The 20,139-nt window shown below is 39.8% G+C and overlaps 1 protein-coding gene across 2 annotated transcripts; it reads right to left on the reverse strand.

Annotated features, from left to right (window-relative positions):
• Positions 1-248: 248 nt before the first annotated feature.
• On the reverse strand, positions 249-19,275 carry CHORDC1 (cysteine and histidine rich domain containing 1). 2 transcript variants are annotated; one of them, XM_082304715.1, is made up of 12 exons: positions 19,123-19,183; positions 13,471-13,520; positions 13,274-13,377; positions 11,407-11,463; positions 10,769-10,929; positions 10,072-10,172; positions 9,044-9,102; positions 7,904-7,974; positions 7,565-7,670; positions 5,752-5,871; positions 5,057-5,119; positions 249-4,501 (listed from the first exon to the last, which is right to left on the reverse strand). In XM_082304715.1, exons 3-12 carry the CDS (start codon positions 13,349-13,351, stop codon positions 4,358-4,360), a joined length of 960 nt encoding a protein of 319 aa, XP_082160841.1. In that variant the 5' UTR covers positions 13,352-13,377; positions 13,471-13,520; positions 19,123-19,183; the 3' UTR covers positions 249-4,357. The 2 variants fall into 2 exon arrangements, with proteins under 2 accessions (XP_082160841.1, XP_082160840.1); XM_082304714.1 differs by lacking the exon at positions 13,274-13,377 and having other exon boundaries at positions 19,123-19,275.
• Between the last annotated feature and the right edge of the window lie 864 nt (positions 19,276-20,139).

Here is a 20,139-nt window from a genome sequence, read left to right on the forward strand (position 1 = left end):
CCCCATGCCATCAGCCAGACCTACTCGAACCGCCGCACAGCTTGCGCGTCCCGACGGGGCTGTCGCGTTAGGAAGCAACAGGGAAAGAAAGAAACCAAGGGGTGGGGAAAGACCCCTCTGCCTCACAGGTTCCCGCACCTACGGACGGACCTGTGCAAAATGCCCACTTCCATTTCATTTTGACAGCCGTGTTGCAAATCCAAAGGGAAGTTCTCTCCCGTAACAAAAGAAGTCAAAAAACCCCCAAATGCAACCAGCATGTAGTAAGAATTTTATTGAATACATTTAGAAAAAAACTAGAGCATGAAGACGTGAGATTAATTTCTCCATATAAGTTTTATGAATGGGCAGAACCAAACCACCATGCAAAAAGACATCTCCCCCCCTTCGACTGCAATTCAAGACTCCTATAATGGCAAAATTATTACCACCTTAAAACCGTGTTCCAGACACATAACTCATTACTTTAAAAAGGATCTCGTTCCTGAACGGAGATAAAAAAAATTTTAGTAGCAATAGGGAAAGACCAGTGATTAACAGGTACAGTATTTAACCAATACTCATGCCATGTTTAAAGAATGCAAGCAAAAAATGCCTCGTTCCATAGGATAAGTAGATTTTTTTTTCCAAGGCAAAATCCCTAGTAAAACTAGTCCCTAAACTACTGAAATGGTGACTTGATAATGTACGCGTTCCAGAAGATCATCCAATGGAAGATTTTTTTTGTCAAGTTACATCAGTGCCATGTAAAACCTAAGAGTCAGAGCAGCTGAACAGCCCAGTGCTTAACAGTGCATTAACATGAAAAATAAATTCCCGCTCCTCCAAGAAATGTTGTTACAGATACAACATGTAATGCTGGGTAGGAAAATAGGCTTATACACGAGGGAAAAGATTAAGATTTCTGTCACAAGCTTGTATACCCATGCTATTTTTCATATTAAAAAGGGATTATGAAGGAAAAGGTTTATATGCACCTGGACAGTCAGTTCTGAGACATGTAATACGCTGTGTGCATGTGTGACATGGAAACTCGTACTGAAACACACTACTGCTTTTAAAGGCTCATCAATTATAAAAATATGGCTAGACTGTATCAAGTTAACCAACTTGTTAAATACAGCACAACTTCTGAAAACATGAAAAAAAGGGTAAATTTAACAGCAAGTATTCCAGTACATACTTGTTTGCAATTTAGTTTCACTACTATTAGACAGGTGAAAGCCTACGGGATCAAAAATCACTTCGCTTAGTTTTCAGATCTTGCTTTTGAGAAAGTACTGTGATCGGTTTGGTACCCGACAGTCGGTTTCACCTTCTCTCCACACGCACTAATAAAAGCTACAGCCAAAGCAGTATTCCACGGAAGCGGGGGCTAGCGCTAGCCACGTCAAGACGTCCTGTCACAGAATCCCAGGATCAAACACCGGTGTGCCGAAGCCTGGTCTGAGCAACTGCTTCAAACACTCAAATTCAGCGATACAGCTTTCGCAGCCTGACGACGGATGCAGACATATGGTTATAAAAAGCTGCTAAGAATTAATGCAGTTAAACACGAGACTTATGGCAAGTCTATACCATCTGAAAGTTGATCCTTTTATTTTGAAAAACATCACAGCCATAGAAAACTAGGCTATTATTTGTAAAACCTACACCTTCTTGCCTGATCGAAGCTGGGTTTTTTTTTGTTTGCTTACTTTTTTAATCAGGTGAATTTTAGAAGTGATTTTATTGCCACTGATGGGGAAAGTCATTACGGAACTCCTGAAGTATCTTTAATTTTGTGCTGAAAGTATGAACAACAGGAAAAGAGTAGGAGGAATGAACAAAAAGCAAAACGGAGACCCATGTTTACAGGAGCTTCCTTCTACTTATGGCCAAGCTGACTCAGCTACCGGCAGAACGTAGCTTGAAAGAGTGTAACAAACAGTTACGGGGTCCCAAGGCCTGCAGCACCAACAGCAGAAGGCCCGTTCGTCCACATTGCTCTCCGTTGAGGGTTTAGTATGCTAAGGGAGAATGTGGCTTGCTTAAAAACAGAAATTCTGTTGTCCCAAGGAATTCCATCTCCCTTGTAGTTCGTTAAAATGGATTTTACATGATGTAAACCTACTGCATGTGAGGATGCAAATAAACTGAAAGTATGTTAAAAAAAATGTGGAAAATTTAGGGTATTTACATATCCATATGGATAGACACATGTTTGAACTTGCTTGTTAAATAAGAACTTTATCCTGGCATTTAAGCACTGCTCATTTTGCTGTCCAAGTTCAGAGTTCTGCCTACAAAAACACAGATGGCACGCTAGTAGCTACAGCTATCTAGAACTTTTCATCCCCTGAAGTGGCAGTTCTCAGTATTGTACCAGTAAGAGCTCCACTTGGTGGTTCAGAACACATCAGGGAACATCTGTTCAATTTTTAGAAGACCAGTTGCAGGCATACATTTTTGTAAGCTTGCACCCTATCACTTCACAGCACCTGATGTTTGCAAATTTATTAAAAAAAAAAAAAAGGCAGCATTATTAGAGGTTAATAGAATCTTTCAGGCAGAACTTAAGCTGGAACTTTTAACAGGGGCCCAAAGGAGTACGCAACCACGCTCCCGCCAAGCCAATGAGGAAACAGGACCTCGGAGGTAACGAAGCACCAAAACCAATTCCATGTATACAGCACTGGCGTTACTTTCCTGGGGTTTGGGGATGGTTTCTTTGGTAGTGTGTTTCCTACTACTTTAAGCATGAAGTAGGATTTCAAGTACTGCTAGGGACAAAACTCTGAGCTCAAGTCAAATTATACCTGTTGTAAAACAGTAAGATTCTTAGAAATACACATTTAACTTCAGACTGCCTTTACCACGTTCTGTGTTTCTCTTGGCGTTGTTCCAGGTGTGCCAAGGTAGGTAGACGAGCACCCACACGTTTCAACAGTCCACAGGACTGCTTGTTTACGTATATGAGTTTTGGCACAATAAATAATGGGGTACATTTTGCATGACATATACAAAAACATTGCTTTTCTTTCAGCTGCAATCCAAAATTAAGAAACTATTTTAAGCAGAAAGAGAAAGCAACATTACTGCATGTGTTGCTGCTTGGATAAAAGTCTCATCTTTAAAACTATCCTGTTTTCAGTCACAAATCCTTACTGATGGAGAACTGAAAACAAAAATAAGGTCTTCATTTCTAATTACAGTGTTTTGCTTATGCTGTTTGAAAGAAATAATATTTTCAAAGTATTTTAATACAAAGGTACAATTATGATCTGAGACAGACATTTTAAAGCTTGTTGTTTGTTTCTCCTAAGATTTGCCCTGTACGTAAATTTGGTTCTTAGATTACCATCCTCAGAAACCAGAGCTGTGCATATCCACGTGGAAATAATTTTCCTGAGACACCTACAGTGTGTACTGGCTTCTCCTACTACACATATCCACCTACTCTGAAAAAAGATTCATAATTTTGAATGTTGTAGAATAGGACAGAACAGACATTCTAAAGACTGTCAAATATATATATATACACACACACATATATATACACATATTGGTAATTTTACAATAGTCTGCTGTTTCTATATTCTCCACAGCTGAGATGCTAAATTATTCAGCCATTTCACTGTCCATTCACTTTTATATTTAACAATACAAATACCAAAGGTACAGGAGGTAAAAAAAAAAAAAAATTCCCTCTTGCCAATTTTGTTTTTATTTTAATCTGATCTCCTGCTTTTATACATGAAAGACAGCAAAAGAGTCAGCAAGTACTGAAATCCTTAGCAAAATACCCTTTATTCCATTCCTCCACAGCCAACAGGTATTGAAACAAACCTCAGTTTCAGAAGACAAAAACGCAAGTATACAAGTGTGCTTTCGTATTTATGCTTATGTACCTTTCTATTCTAGATGTAGAATCAGGTTAATCACTTCATAAACTCGGATTTTTGCATCTGTATTACTGTATGCTTCATAACAAACCGTGCTGAATTTAACATGTGCTAACATGTGTAGATCCAGTCTAAACCGAACACTTGAAAAATTAACAGACACAGTGGACTGAGAACACATCTATTTGGACAGCCAGTGCATGGCAGGTAAGGTTGTAAGCAAAGGGCAATAGCTCTTTTACTCTAAATCCCCACGGAGACACTCCAGCTAGAATAAATATACTCATGGGAGCAAGAGCAGAAATAGCTGTTACCCTTCAAGTTTATACCTCCATTTACTGTGCATCAAGTTTCTTTGTAGAATGGAACATATGATCTAGCATAAAAAAAATGAATCTATATAAAAGTTAAATATTTGATTACAGTAGCAAGTCACCACTTCATAATGGGAAATAACTTCTCTCTTGGAATCATTATTGATCTGAATTCTCTTTTTTCTGTTGTGTGTGGGATACCGGTAATTCAAGACTTGCCCATAATAGGGGCTCTGCTTTTCTCATAGTAAGCTCAATCTTTGTAGCCGTCATGTTCACATAACTCCTCTTTACATCAATTACCTAGAACAGAAAACATATTTCACACCTCAATTTACGAAACAGACTGCTAGGTATTTGGGAATTAAGTTTGGAAGAGTACCTTACCACTAAATTTCAGTATATGTTTAGGTAGATGGAGTCCCTCTGTTATCTGGAAAAGTCAACCCTCTCCCATTCCCAAGCCACAAACACATGCCTGTGCAGATGTAACATACACATTGGTCTAACACATACATAAGCATGCCGTTACATAGTGTCAAGGGTTTCTGGAAGACCACTATCACGGTGTTGGGATCTTAGGACAAATCGGGACAGAAAGGACCTCAGGAGGTCACCTCCTGCTCAAAGCAGCATCAACTATGATGTCATACCTGATCACTTGGGGCATTAGATTCAGATTTAAATGTAGATTACTGAACGACATGCAACTGAATTTCTTTCAATAAACAGAGTAATGAGGAAAAACAAACTGTTTTGAAAGAGAGGAAGCTGAGGGTTTGTGTTTTGTTGTGTGTTTTGTGTTTTTGTTTTTTTTTTTTTTTTTTTTTTAAAAAGAAAAATTATTCTTATACTTACTCCCCATAATTTCACACTGCGATGAAATTCCTTTTCTCCTTCAAATACAATATGGATATTTAACTTAACGGGAAAAACAACAGAACATTTTGTCAGGCTAATAAAACATACACAAGGATGTTTAAGCAAAATATATCACATTAGGACTCAGATTCTACAATAAGCAAAGTGAAAATCTATTTTAACAGATTCTGATACAGTCTCGCAGTCAATAGTGGCCATATATACCTCCTGGGAGGTGTATCATTCTCTCCAAATGCATGATTAAGACATGAGAGAAGCATTTTAACACTTGTTTAATATTAGTAGCTGTGAAACTGCATACTGTGAAGAACTATAATAAATTACATTAAACCAAATACAATGAAATTATGAATCTATAATTATTTACACATATGGTGATGCAAATCCATCACACTTGGGTTTTAATTGTGGAAGTCAAATTAAAGATTTTTTTGACATATCATATTGCAGCTTAAAAAAAAAAATTAAAGTACAGATGTCCGGAAGAGGAAAAAAAAAAAAAACGCTAGACATACATGAACAAACACAAATGCAAACAAAAAGCCGTTACTCAAAAAAGACTCTTATGCTGTTCTACCTCTGCCTTGTAAATAAAGCAGAACCCAGATTTACCTAATTTCAAGCTGCTGTAAGAATTAAAAAAAGAATTACATCTTAAGGTAGATACTCACCATTGTGCTATTTGCTTCTACGTAGCTCAGATCAGGAACAGAGTTTTTCGCATATACAGAAATAGTCACTTCTGCTCCGGTCTGGTGCCAATCATGCCTGCATGGAACTACTTTCTTTCCCTATATAAGCAAGAAGTTATGAAAAAAAGACTTAAAATTGCACTCAGGAGTATTTTTACAAGATTAATCAGGATAAAAGCCCAGGACTATTTTAATAGCCAATAGGCATAGCTAATAAAAGAACTATACTGCATGCTCACAGGACATTGCAAGACTTCACTTACATCTTTTTTTAGTAAATATTTCAGCTACCAGTCCCTGACAAACATTAGAAGTGAGAAAACCAATGCTTATAACAGACTACAGTAAGAAACTGGGGCGTTGTGACAGAAAAAAATAAAAACCAGAACAACAACAACAAAATGTTACTTGTTGGATTAACTTCCTTTCCAAGACTACAGTTTTCCAGCAGGTAGTAGAAAGGAACAGATCAAAGAAAAAGAAAGCCATGGCTCCAAGAAACTTTCCTATTACTGCAAAAAATTGTTGAGTATTACCCTCTGTTCTCTGATGCAGGAAAAAGAAACACTTGAAAAAAAACCAAAACAACAACAAAAAGGTAAAGTCAAAAAAACCCTGTTAGCTAGAAACCCATTATCTCAATATAAGCACATTTAATATACACACAGTTTCTTAACATCTGGGTAAATTCTTTACAGGAATACTCTCATGCTTTAGGCTCACAACTTCAGCTTTTTTTTTTTTTTAATCCCTCCTTTCTGTATTTGAAAATACTTCTTAAAAACAAACATAAGTCTTCAAAGCAAGCAGCACTTCCATGACTTAAAGGAAGTAAAGGACTTGTGAAGTAGTTGTTATAGAATGAGGTAACAGAACCACACTTTCTATAATATATCTTTATTTCCTTCTGTTAAGCGTTACTGCTGTTTGCAGTATCAAACCCATTTTGCCTCAGCAATAGACAATATATTCATAACAAGAATTTTGTGTTCACCTGCATCCAACATGTGACCAGCTCATGTGTTTGAAGTAAGTGTTCAGTTCCATTATTACGTTCTATAATGTTCTCTAAGAATCTTTTTAAACCTTGAATGGAAATATTTTTCACCCTATAATTCTGCAGTTTGTTCCCAACATTGCATGAAATACCTACAAACTAAACAGATGCTCTCTCTGTATTTGTTATACTGGTAGTCAAAACACTGAATTAGATTCAGACCAGAAAAATATTCAGACGTGTAAACAGAATCCAAATTAGACAGAAAGAGACCCTTCCATCCTCACCCACGGAACCTCATCGACCTTATCTGCCCTGCCATCCCTACCTAAACAACAATTCAACTACTCTGAATGAAACTGGAAGTACCATTATTTTACCACAGAACATGTACGGCTGCTCTCTTCATGGTCTTTGGGGGAGGAAAGACTTCTAATAATCTTATTTTAAGGAATATATATGGAATATATTCTATATGGAATACCATAGACTTTCTTAACTAACAAAGCAGAGAAGACTGCCTTTTTTTTTTTCTGAATTTGCCAAAAACACTTTTACTATAAAATAGTGATACTACAGGTAACACTAAAAAAAAAGGTTGTACTCTATTACAAGTATGCTTCTACCACAGATTACTTCAAAATCCAGTTCTCTGTTGTCATGCTGTGCATATCCTCCCGGTTATTTCAGAGGCAGTGATCTGTAACAGCTCGCCTATAGTAATAACTCAATCAAGCTACTAACTACACTTGAGTAGTCAAAATTCAGAATGGCCAGCTACAGAATGCAACTTACCGCATCCTTTTTAGTCCATACATGTGTTCCTGTTGTGCAGCCTTCTTGAGCTAAAAATGTATTGAAGTCAGACGTTTTCCTTTTACAACAGCTCCAATACTTCATCCTTGAAAGTTTGCAAAGTAATTAACAAACAATATTTAGGACACTATTTACTGTGAGTACTTAAGATCTTTCCTTTATGCAATATTACTGTTAATTTAGTATACCCTCCTCAAGCATTGCCGGTTTTGACTGAAGAAGAAACACAGAATGAAAACAAGGCAACATCTACAAAGAAAGCAGGAACGCGTGGTAGACTAATTTAAAAAAAAAAATTGAAGTTAACTGAGTACTAACCCTTCATGGAATATAGGTACACCAGAATGGTATATACATACTTCTTCTGTGCTGTGTGGTCCTTCGTACGTCTAGTAAAACAAAACATTTAAAGCGTATTACTATTACAGGACGTGGACCAAAAGAAAAAACAGAACAAAACAAAATACAGCCCACAAGAGAAACACTGAACAAAGTACTACAAAGCTTTTGAGTAAATAATCTAAATCTGGTGGCTTGCCTTAGCTTTTCAAAACAGCCATTCAGCCTTCACTCACAAGAGGTTCCCTGGCACTCTTCCTCCCAAGATATACTTTGTATTAGTTCAATGGAGTACATTAAGGGTGACATCATCTATGCTCATAAAGGTCACTTGAGATCCTCAGAGATATCTATCTTTAAAAATACTCTGAATATTCAGAGAAAACAAGTACTTAACTGGAAAATAAATTAAATTTATCATTCATAAAACACATAGATTCTCAAAAGGAAGTAAATTAAACAATATACAACTCTGCCACCGAGTATCATATCAGTTGTTCCTAACACAAACGAGACCGTTATAAATTCTTCTCCCACCAGTTTCAGCAGAAAATGCAAACTCTCTCAGATGTCCAGTGAAATACCTATTTAAATTCTACTGTCCCATTCTGTACAACACAAGGGTGTCAATGTAAAAAAACTTTTAGCTTAAATGACCGTGTAATACAAAGACTAATTTTGCTGGTAGGAGTGCTAAAACATTTTCTTTGTGGATTCTTCTGGCAGGAAGCATTAATTGATAAGATCTGCAGACGCTTCTGACCTATACCCAGATTATCAAGAGCAATTCAAGTGTTACCAGGGAGCCACCTCTCACCAATATATTTAACATTTTAAGGTGAAACACATCAGTACCATGGGTTTGGCAAGCTTACTAATCGGAAGATCAGGACAGGTGTAAAAAAAAGTAATCTTAGACTTACTGCATCCACAGTACAAAACAGCCCACGTTTGTCCATACGAGAGCGTGTTATCAAATGTGCATTCGTTAAGCCTCATGGACTTTGTGCCATTTCCAAATCAATTGGTAGAGCACAAAAAAACACCCAAGAAAGGAAAACAAAACTGCACACTTAATAGTTTAGCAGCTGGGTTTAAGAGTGGAACTGAACCACTTACTTTTGAACAGCCTGCATTTTTACATGCCGTCCCAATCTTGATTTCATCACTGTCTTCCTCTGTAAACAGAATCATATTATAGAAAATAGCAACTGAATTGTACAGTGTACTAAATATTTTGCTTTTATTGAGAATTAAAACAAGCGAAGGAGTGTATTACGAAAAAAACCCTCTCAAGCTGGCTATTTTCTGCCTGGCACTGAAGTCTGCCAGGAAGTTACAAAGAAAGAAACAGAAATTATGCAAACATTCCAAAAGCTGTATTATCTATGCATCAGATTCTAGGCTCTATACCTTTACACTGTTTTAAGTGGGGCAAAAAAAATTGATGAAGAGGATTATTACAATCATAGGGGAAGAGAACAATCACTCATCTTGCTTGGTTTTGTAAAACCAAATGTAAAAGGCTCCAACTGCTGTCTACAAATACACAGAAGGAAAGAATTTGGATACCAACTAGAAAGAAGAACTAAATGACAGTTTTGGCACAAGAACAAAGAAATATAAAATAGCCACAAACGTAGGCTGAAATTAGAAAGTGTTTCATAAGGTGCAGTGTAGTTCTGGAACCAAAATCCAAACAAACTGCGGGAAGAAAAAAAGTGGAAAAACAGAAGAGGGAGAACCAACTAGACTTCAGAGGAATTTGAGCAGTTTATGAAAGGCTTTATAAGACATCGTCTTTGCAATAACACAGAAGTAGAGTTCATTGCTTGGGAAACTCTTTCAGTCATCTATTCAGAAATGCATGTTCCCACCATGTCCATTCTAACCAGGAAATCTCATAAAATAGGCAGTTCAAATAATTTTAATGGGAACATACTGCTCCTAACACCCAAGTCTCCACATTGTTCACATTTAAACTCTGATTATCATTCCCTAGACAAGAAGGTATTTCCCAGATTATTGAGAACAAGAACATAATTACATGAAATAACTACTTCAGAAACCACAACAAAAAACCAGCATTTCATTTATTTGTGTGACAATTTGCATCATATACCTACTTAACCTCCCTATATCCTCACCTTTTTTCTCTTCATTTTCTGATGACAGTTTCAGTTTATCTAGCGCTTGCTTCAAGGAAGCTGACACTTTCAGCTGCAAATTTGTCATTGGCTCATCTGGGCTAAAAAAAAGTCCATGTATTCATGTCAGCTTCATGAGAAATAATTTACAAAAGATAACAAAGTAGTAACTTTTAATCTTGCTATAAGGCTCTTCCTTTCCAACCTCCCTTACAACAACAAACAAACAAACTAGGTTTGTAAATGCCAATTCTTACTGTTTATGGAAAAACAGACTAGAGATTCAGAAGGCAGTCTTAGACTTCAACAGGAAATCCTAAATACTCTACAACAATAAAAATGAATCAGAGAGATTAAGGAATCTAAATACAAGCACTCTAAAATTATTTTCTATCTCTGTTTAAAACACTAAACACAACTGCTAGTGGCATTCTAAGCTACGAGGCTTTAGACCGCAATTTTTGTTTCCTGTAAAGCTAAATGCCGAGAGATCGAGTACCACCTTGTCCTAACCAGAATTCTTTTATCTCATTTTGAAGCTTAAGATAACATCATCACTGCTACCAAACACAAGCTCTTTTGAAGTTAATTTGGGATTTTTTACACTATATGAGATGTGCAACACTGAATAACCAAACAAGCTTTACCTTGGCCAACTGACCACAAACCTGGCAAAACTTAGTTTCGGATACTGTACCTTGGTCTTTTAATTGTTTCCAATGGTTTTGGTGCCTGAATTATGTGCTCTTGAAATTTGGGTTTCAGTTCAGCCAGCTCCTTTCGTTCAGAGGTAGTTTTGACTTCTGGCTTAACAGGCTCAGGAGGTTTCTCACTGTTATGGAAACCCTTTGTACAGCCCTATTATGGAAAGCATATGTTTATATATATGCAGTATAGTTTGTGTGCACAATTAAGAATTATCAAAAGCTGCAACAAGTTTTCTCGATTTATTTCTGCAGCCCCATCTTCTCCTTTAAACCCACTCTAGACATTGGCTGCAAAGGAAATCCTGCAACTAAAGTGGAAAAATCTTCATTTGGACGTATGTTAAAAGAAAATTGCATGCCTCCCGTAATCAAGCAAAGTAACAAAAAATATTGACCTTCCTTCATTGTTAACAAGTATCTAAATAGGTTTTGATAGAACTAATTATAACCATTAAAGCTTGAAAATGAGACTCAACTTCAACATTATATCAAGAAAAATAGTGCATGCAAGATTAAGACAGTTTTAACAAAAGTACACAGATTTTAAACATGTAAGCACATGTACCATTTAATATTTATCATTGTCATTTGACAAGTATAAAAATTGTAAATAATCATGAGTACATACCACAATGCTTAAGAAGTCAGAAAAGTCTGTTGTTCTTCTCTTACAACATGACCAACCCTATAAAAATTTTGGAATAAAAATAAAACAAGCATGACCACCTTACTTGGCAACAGCTTACAAAAACCAAAAGACTAATTATATTCCTTTACAAGATATGGCACATCACGATTAGAGATTATTTTCTTCTCTGGACAATATTGTCATCATGTGCATTTTTAAAAGCCAGAGAAACCTGTTACAGCTGCCACTTCTAGTTCACTCATGCTGCCTTAATCACATAGTTCGGTAAACGTGAGGCAATATTTCCACGACAAGTTAGGTGCCAACTCTGTAAACCAAACGAATACTATACCTGAGACTAGTCTCACCTGTGGCATAACGTACAGGCCCCTTTCCTAAAACAATGAGGACTTTTTCTTTCTTTGAGCACTAGTCAAGTCTTTCAACTGCTTATTTCCCACCACAAAGCTGGAGATGGGCCTTGCATAGCCATCTACCCAACTACATCAATCAAGAGCACTTTTTATTATATAAACCAGAAATCCCACTTTAGAGAAAATTATCTTGCCACTGTGAATAATGTATCTTACAACTTGAAGAACCTTATTAAAGGCAACGGTTTGACTAATAAATGCACCACTGCTTTGAGAGCTTAAGCAGTGTGACACAATGGGTTTTAGGTACGTGGTTCTAAAGCATCCTCAAAATATTAATTATTTCCACAGTCAAGGAGACAAAAGGTTCACCCTGCCCACTTAGATTATCTAGAATTCATAGCAGGAGGAAAACTGCCCATACAGAATTATGACACATTTGTAATTAGACCAAGAGATAGGATAAGGAGAGGAGTGAAAGTAGTACTTGTTTTAAAAACGGTGCATATATAAGCAAAAGAGGGAGTAAACACAATCTTTTGAGGTAACTGTATGATTTCTGTCTTTATAATTATGTAGAAGTTTTAGGTACTGTGTTGTGAGTACAACTGTAATTTTGCACAAAACAAGCTGCCATAGTCTAAGTAACTGTATCGTATTTGATCCAACAGCGTCCATCCTCATTTGCGAGTGGCGCACTGTGGCCGGTTCCAGAGCCATGTACTGCAATATGAGCAATAGCTCACAGAAAATACGCTACCCAGCACACATGCACAAGCTTCCATGAGCCCAAAAGACAGCACATTATGGGACAGGGATGAGATGCACTGCCAGTAGAAGCAGTTGCTAAACGCCAAGAAAAGATGCTTGCCCCAGAGCTTGGTTAAATAGCAGTCTGGTGTCCTAAGAAGGGTCACTTAGGCTACATCTGTATTAATACAGTAACCATTGCCAGGCTCCATTTCTGGACACCAGATTTCTGGCCATACACTATTAAATTGTTAGAATGATTTCCAGTACTGTTTTGGCAGTTGTGTCTCAGATAATTCCCTGTAGGCACTTTGGATGCATCCAGTAGATCCTGAAGTAGGAAAAGAGTTTAATATAATGAATATGGGCTATGTAGTTGGCCTAAGCACTGGAGACCAGTCACAGGTATATTTAATTCACTACTGACGATGTAGCCCAAGAATCCTGGACAGCTGCATCAGAGGCACGGCCTACCAGTCCCAACTTAACCAACATACTCATCTGTCAGATTAACAGAACACAATTATTTTTTATAGTAGGCAAATGTCACATACACATTAGTTCACTACCCATGTAAGACCACAAGCAGCTGGTTTGAATTCTAAGCAGGTTAATTAATGGAAAGACTACGACACTTCTCAATGCCTCCAAAGACCTATTGAGAGGACCTAATTAAACTGTTGAGACATCTAAAGTCAATCAATAGGAAACATGGGCCACACAGACTTGCATGGCATACAGACCATATGATTACAGTTTTCAATTTCTTCTTCAGGTTTGCGAAAGTGTGCTTTTCTAATTTCATGGGGTTGCTCAAACATGATAGGCTGGACATCAGTTTCTACAACTGAAAGATTTGGAATTAAAAAGGAAAACAAGCACACTGTTTTACATATATGGAAAAAAAAGATAAGACTTAGAAAGCTAGTTGCATACTTACTTTGAGAGCATCATGAAAGACTGGCACACCTGGATGATATGTGCATGAATCTAGAAGAAAATTACTATTATTAATATTCAGGCATGCCAAGAATCCTTATTCTGATCACAAACTCAGCAAAAATTTCACACTTGCAATTCATGTATGCCATGAGCCGTCCCACTTCCCCAAGTGCATGGAATTATAAAGGAAAATACAGACTACACAGAGCAAGCTTTCTCAGTGCATATATTAAACGTAAACAATCCAGATTTTTTCTTCTGTATTATACAACACAAACCAGAAAGCAGGCATCTAAGACAACTTCTACTCCATAATGGTAATTATTGGTAATTATTGGTAATTTATTTAATGGTAATTAATGGTAATTCCACAGAAGTCAACAAGGCGGCCCTGTGGCCCTCCGACAGACATGAAATACTGTTTTACAGCATCAAATACATCTATTTGCACCTGATCAAGGCTTTCTATCTAGAAGTACTCTGTTAAAAAATTCTCTTAACAGAAATCTTGAGTTCATTATTTTAGCCATGATAATTAGCTTGTTCTTTTTTCACTGTTTGGGGTATCCTAGGTCACTTAAGGACTTGAACCCAAAGGCCAGTCTTCCACATACACAATTTAGACATGTCAATACTATTAATTATTAATAAGTTCTCTATAAACACTACACTGTAACATGACTTCCATTAACTGAACTGTTTATATTCACAGACGTTTATCAACACTACAGCTTTTTATGTAGCAACTGTTCCTTTTTTACTTAACAGATGTATTTTTTTTTTTCAAGTGTAAAACAATTGCTCTGATTATTTAACTTCTCTTTGACACATACTGCATGGATATTTTAATGACTTGACTCTAAAAGTGATGGGAAACACTAGCTATCTTTTAGTCTTTAAAGCAAAATTTTTGCTGTTGTTGGAAACAGCCAAAATTAAAAGTGACACAAACAGTAACAATTTTTATAATAAGCCTCCATAAAACAGAAGAGTGAAAAATATCACAATTTACATAATAGGAGGCATAAAAGTGATAAATAACTTTATTAAATGGGCTTGAAGACAATAACTTTGTTGTTTTAATTTTTTATAAATATGTAGATTTTTAAGAAGTCTTGCTTAGTATAATTTTCTTTAGTTTTACGTTCAGTGCCTAAGTCTAAGGCACTAATACAGTCTGATAGGCATGTTGCTTTAAGGTGATCATTCCCACCTTAACTCAAAAGGCACATATTTTGGGACGTTAGTCCTTCAGCTGGATTTACATACATATCCATGAACTTCTACCAATTCATTCAGCTTCAGGATGAAAAGCTAATGCTTTCGTAAACGCAAACCTCACAGGAAAATAAAAAAAAAAAGCGGTTATTTGGTATAAAGAACCCAGGACTTCACTAAATCAAATGAAAGTAAAAATAGAGGTTATTCTTTTCCATAAGTATGGAAGTATGTCATCATAAGCATCATGGTAGTAAAACTAAGTTCTGTTTGCAGCAAAGATTGTTTCTGAATCAGAAGATGTAAATTAATATTTCTAATCCCTCACAAGCATGTGGGTTTAAATGAGAGGTGCTGTTAAGTCAGTGCAACATTTTTAGAGACCAAAACCATCTTGTGATCAATTAACTCAGAGACAGCTACCCTCCAGCTCACAAGTCAGACAGAGACAAGCATCTATTTGTCCATCTGGCCAACTCCAATCCTTTTTCCTTGCTTCCTGAAGCCTCCTCTGCAGGAGGTACATCATGGAGCAAATGACAGTCCGCTCTCTGGTGCCATCTCATGAGGGCCATGCATGTTCCACAACAGAAAATGCTGAAACAAGGAGTTCTGCTGTACCTCAAAAAGAGGCAGTGGGACTTATCCACTAAGCAGTCTGACCATTCTGTGTACTACAGGACAGTCAAATGTCCCTCATTTTCACTCATACTGAGCCCAAAAACTCTTACCCGATTAAAGTTTACATCCATAAAAATATCCCATCTCAGACTAAGTGATGAAAACCAGGAGTTTAGCACACATCAGTAGTCACCTGAGCAGTTAGAAGCACGTCTATTTCTGATTTGTCAGAGTTCAACTTCCAGCCTTTGGTTGCTATTCTACATTTTTCACTGCAAAAAAATCAAGTCACTTCTCCATTGCTTTTAATACCTCTCCTTAACCAGGACAAACTTAAGTCAAAACAAGGTATTTTCTCTCACCCTCAGATCATTTTTGGAGATGCAAGTACCACAAATTTTCAGGTTGTTTGGTGGATTCTTTTTTTTATGCTGATTTCATACCCAGACCAATCCCCCTCTCACAATGCACACACTGCTGTCTGCTGCTGCCTTACCGCCACATCCTTGCTTATTCGTTGAAGCACTTTATTAGTCTTTTTGTTAAATGTCAAAGTAGAAAATGGCACAGGTCATCCAAACTTAGAGCTATTTACAATGGAATTGTGTGGAATTCTTGAGGATGAAATGAGACAACTGTCTATATACAACTTGCAAACCGACCTGCTAGCCTGTGGAAACACTCCAATACTTAGCAAGCTATGCTTTACAGCCCCAAAGCAATGGAAGGTCATTAAACCTGATGAAGTTCATTCAGCACCTTGGGGAATTCGATGCCTTCAAGTGGTTGCTGAAGCTAGGAAGCTAATTCCACTGAAATTCTCACAGTGTTGGAAAAAAAACCATAGAAAACAGGACAAACATGGTATGGCAAGAGCTTATAAGTAGTTCACAGAGAAAAGAAAGGCTCAGCTTGAGAAACAGAAAGTTGAGGGGAAGACAGAGGATCAGAGGGTGCACTTCATAGGAACAGAGTTTGAACTGTCGGGACCAGACAAGGTTAAAGAAAGCTGACTGTGGGCACACAGACTCAAAATATCTCGGCTACCATTTCTTGCAACTTCATCTCTCACTCACTCCACCTCAGAAATACATGAAGTAAGTTTGCATCAGGTCTGTGGTCATGTTTATCCTGCAGGTTCAACACCACCAAGTCTGATCTAAGGAAAAGGGTATAAACAAGCACGAAAATGTACATGCTTCTGTTCTGGCAATGGACCAAATTAAACCGCATTAAGAAAGATCCAAATTATAGCCTAAACCAAAAAATGCTGCAGTACAGTGAAGAAATTGAGACAAAAACATATAACATATACACTTTCCATCTGTTTGTGCATACCACCTTTGCAACTGTCATTAAGAAGCACCACTTTCAAACCTAAAGCAAAGTGTGCATGACTACCTCACACCACTGTTTTAGCAGAAAAATTTGACCTGGCCTTGAAATGGATTAGAAATGGTCACATGGTCACTCACAGTTAAAAAAAAGAAATAAAAACATACTACTGCTTTTGAAGTTACGTTCTACCTTCTATGTCAGATGCTGGATAAGTCTTCAATAGTATGGGTTAACTAGTAGTTAACATATCTAAAATGCATGTCAAATTTGTACCTTGCCAGGCATGCCACAGATGAACCGGTAACCGTGCACTCAGACACAACTGTGTAGACATACCTTTAATGCTTTCCCTCAGGCTGTTTTTTCTGCCTCTCTTTAAGAGGCACACAGTCCTTCCTGTCAGCCAGTTGCCACTTGCTCATAGTTTGGAAACAATTAGAATTTCTACAGAAAATACATGCCTATATTATTTCAGCCATCTGGTTCTAAAGAGAAGAGTAATGGCCTCTTACATCAATCATCACTGTGGGAATATCTATACTGCAGGCTGAATGTAGACAAAAAACCTGAAAGATCCTACACTGCTTTGAGGCCAGCAGGCCTTATTTTCCAGCCTATTTCATTCAAGAAAATTTCCTATTAATATATTGATCCTAAGCTTAACTATTTGATTATGTCAATGCAAAACTGCTTATTAAAGGGGTAAGTATTTTGGTGTTTATTTAACACATGTACTAGCCTTAATCCCCACAATATTTCAGAAGTAAATCCAAACACAGTTCCAAACCACAAACAAACATTTGAACTTGACAGCCATACACAGCTAAGTATGGATTTAGATGCCCAAGTAGTAATTATCCCACTGACCTTGGTGAAGTTTAGGGATGCCAAAAGTTATAATGAACTCTACTTCCGCTGAAAATGTCAAACTTGGTTTTCTGAAGTGGTCTGCGAAGAACTATGTTTACCTTTAGAACTACTTAGTCTAGGACACAGTAATTCCAGTAAGTGTTCCAGCCATCCACCAAAACAAACTTCATCTCAAGAAGCTGTTTTCCCCAATCCAAGCACCACACAATGAGCAGAGGGCCGTGCCAACGAGATTAGGTCTACTCCAACTTTGATCACAAACGTAGGAACACATGTTCAAGAACTGTTATTTTAATAATGAATACAGGCTATGAAGCCCCAATGAGAATTTTTAACATAAACACCCCTATCTGCTTTGTCTTCTGGGGCAAAGGGATGTGGGGGGTGGCGGTGGAAAAGATCACTAAATGGAAGCATTCCACAACTATGCCTGCTTTTCTGTTAATAACATTAGTGAGTCTTACTCAAAATGCTGCCCCTCTTTGGAAATACTTCGCTCAGAAAAATAAACACACTTTATGCCATGGTTCTTAATCACAGAATATGCGCATGCTAGAACGTGTTAGCCTAATTCTAATCTTGTGGGTCACTAAAAATTAAGCTAATGCAAAGAGGCCATTCTAGAAATTCAGCCAACAGAGTTACATTACAAACCAGCTGAGGGCAGGCCTACTGAAAACTCAGATCACTCTTTTGCAGCCTCTGTGGAATCATAAAACCTAACATGACAGCGCTTTAAAGATGCTTCACCAGGTACTGGATCCTCAGTATGCATAGGGGAAGCACTGCCAAGAGCTCACAGCACTTGGCAAAGCAGACATATGCGTATCATAAAATACATTTAATTACCTGCTGCAAGTCCACATGCTATAATTAAAAAAAAAAAAAAAATAGTTGATAACTGCTACATACGCAAGATCCACAGAGGCCCTCAAAAGAAAAACGTCTGTTGCTCAAGGCCTCCAGCTTTTACCTTCACAATACATCACGGCAACGTACAGAACTGCTTCTTATTGCCTCTCTTCCCTCACGCTGCTGTGAACAGCTTTATTATTATAAAAGAACCTCAGAGCCAGGCTCGCCGCCAGCCCCGCACTTGGAAGGGACCCGGAAGGGATGGGAAGGGACAACCCCCAGCCCGGGCAGGTTTCGCTGTCCAGCTGCCGCCATGCCCCTGGGGGAGCAGCCTTTCACCGCAGCGGGGCACCCCTCCACCCCGAAGCGGCAGAAAGCACCCCACGAACACACGGCTCTCACGGGGAGAAGCCAGCCGGGGCCGGCACCGCGCAGCGACAGACAGGGGAGGGCAGGAAGGACACACGGACACAGGCACGACACCCGCAGGCCAGGGCTGTCCCTGCCCCTCGGTGCTGACCGGCCTGGCTGACAGCTCCGCACCGCGACGTGGCTCCGGCAACCGGGGAGGCCGCCGAGCGTGGCGGGCGCCGCGGGCCGCCCCTCAGACCCTCCCTGCAGACCCCCGGTAGCCCCCGCCGCAGTCCCTCCTTCACACCCCCCCAAACCGAAAGCCGGGGGGGGGGCAACGAGGGAGGCAGCCCGCGCCCCCCCTTCCCCCGCCGCCGCCCTTCCCCGCCGCTCTCACCCTCCCTGTTGGTTTCGGGGTCGAAGCGCTGGCCGCAGCCCCGGTTGTAGCAGAGCAACGACATGGCGGCGGCGCGGCCGGCGGCTCTTCCCGCCCCACCGCTCGGGAGAGCGCAGCCCGGCGGCGCGGCAGCCGGAAGCCGGGCAGCGCCGGGGGGGGCGGCGCGGCTCCCTGGGCGGAAAGAGCCGGCCGCGGCCTTCCGGAACCTTCACGAAGCTTCGGGGGAAGGGGAGAGCGGGCGGCCGCCACCGCGCAGGCGCCGCCGCCCGGCGCGGCAGCCGTTGCCGGAGCGAGAGGAGGAAGGCGGCGGGGCGCCTGCGCGGTGAGGCGGGGCGGAGGCGGGGTGGCGCCGGGGGCGGCCCGTGGCGCCGTCCCCGGCCCGTGGCGCCGTCCCCGGGTGACTCCGCGGCTTCGTCGCCCGCGGCAGGGCTGGCGCCGGGGCAGAGTACCGCTAGAAAGCGCTTCAGCTGCAGCAGAAGGAGGCGGATTGCCGCCGGCCCGCAGCCGCGCTCCCCGTTCCCAGGGCCCTGTGGCGCCGGGCCGGCCGCCTCACGGCCCCGTCCGGCGGCGGGGCCCGGGAGGCTCTGGGGGAGGCTGGCGGCGGCTCGCCTGGCCGGGGCTGCGGGGGCGCCGCTGGACGGCCCTGCCCTCCGCGCCCCGGAGCCGCCGGCAGCCGGCGAGCGGCTGGGCCTGCGGCCGGTGCCGTTGCCGGGCTGGCGGGGGGGGGATGCTCGGCCTCAGGCCCGTTCTGCATTTGTTTTGAGAATGTAGGTTGGCTAAGTCACTTCAAAAATATTTGGCTACGTAAAAAGACTAATTAGGAAACTGTGAACGTCCTAAATGTCTATGATACGTGTGAGTTCAATTTAAAAAAAAAAAACCTTTTGTTTTTGTATTAAAGGATTGTCTCATTTGCACAGAAACAAAGATGCCAACATCAGAAATGACTATGAAAAAGTTATTTTTTTGATGTTCTCTCAGTTCCCTGGGAGTTCCCCTGAGTGCTCCTGTCAGCTG

This window comes from Platalea leucorodia, assembly GCF_965183815.1.
Source record: "Platalea leucorodia genome assembly, chromosome: 2".
Taxonomy (NCBI): domain Eukaryota; kingdom Metazoa; phylum Chordata; class Aves; order Pelecaniformes; family Threskiornithidae; genus Platalea; species Platalea leucorodia.

What these genes read in the sequence shown, in the direction of transcription:
- CHORDC1 (XM_082304714.1), bottom strand. Translation starts at nt 19,186, where the DNA reads ATGTCGTTGCTCTGCTACAACCGGGGCTGCGGCCAGCGCTTCGACCCC. An exon ending in CCCCGAAACCAACAGGGAGG is followed by an intron (nt 13,521 to 19,122) that starts GTGAGAGCGGCG and finishes ATTTTCTTCTAG; the next exon opens with ATTCATGCACATATCATCCA. An exon ending in GCAGTGTGAAATTATGGGGA is followed by an intron (nt 4,502 to 5,056) that starts GTAAGTATAAGA and finishes TTTCTGTTCTAG; the next exon opens with GTAATTGATGTAAAGAGGAG.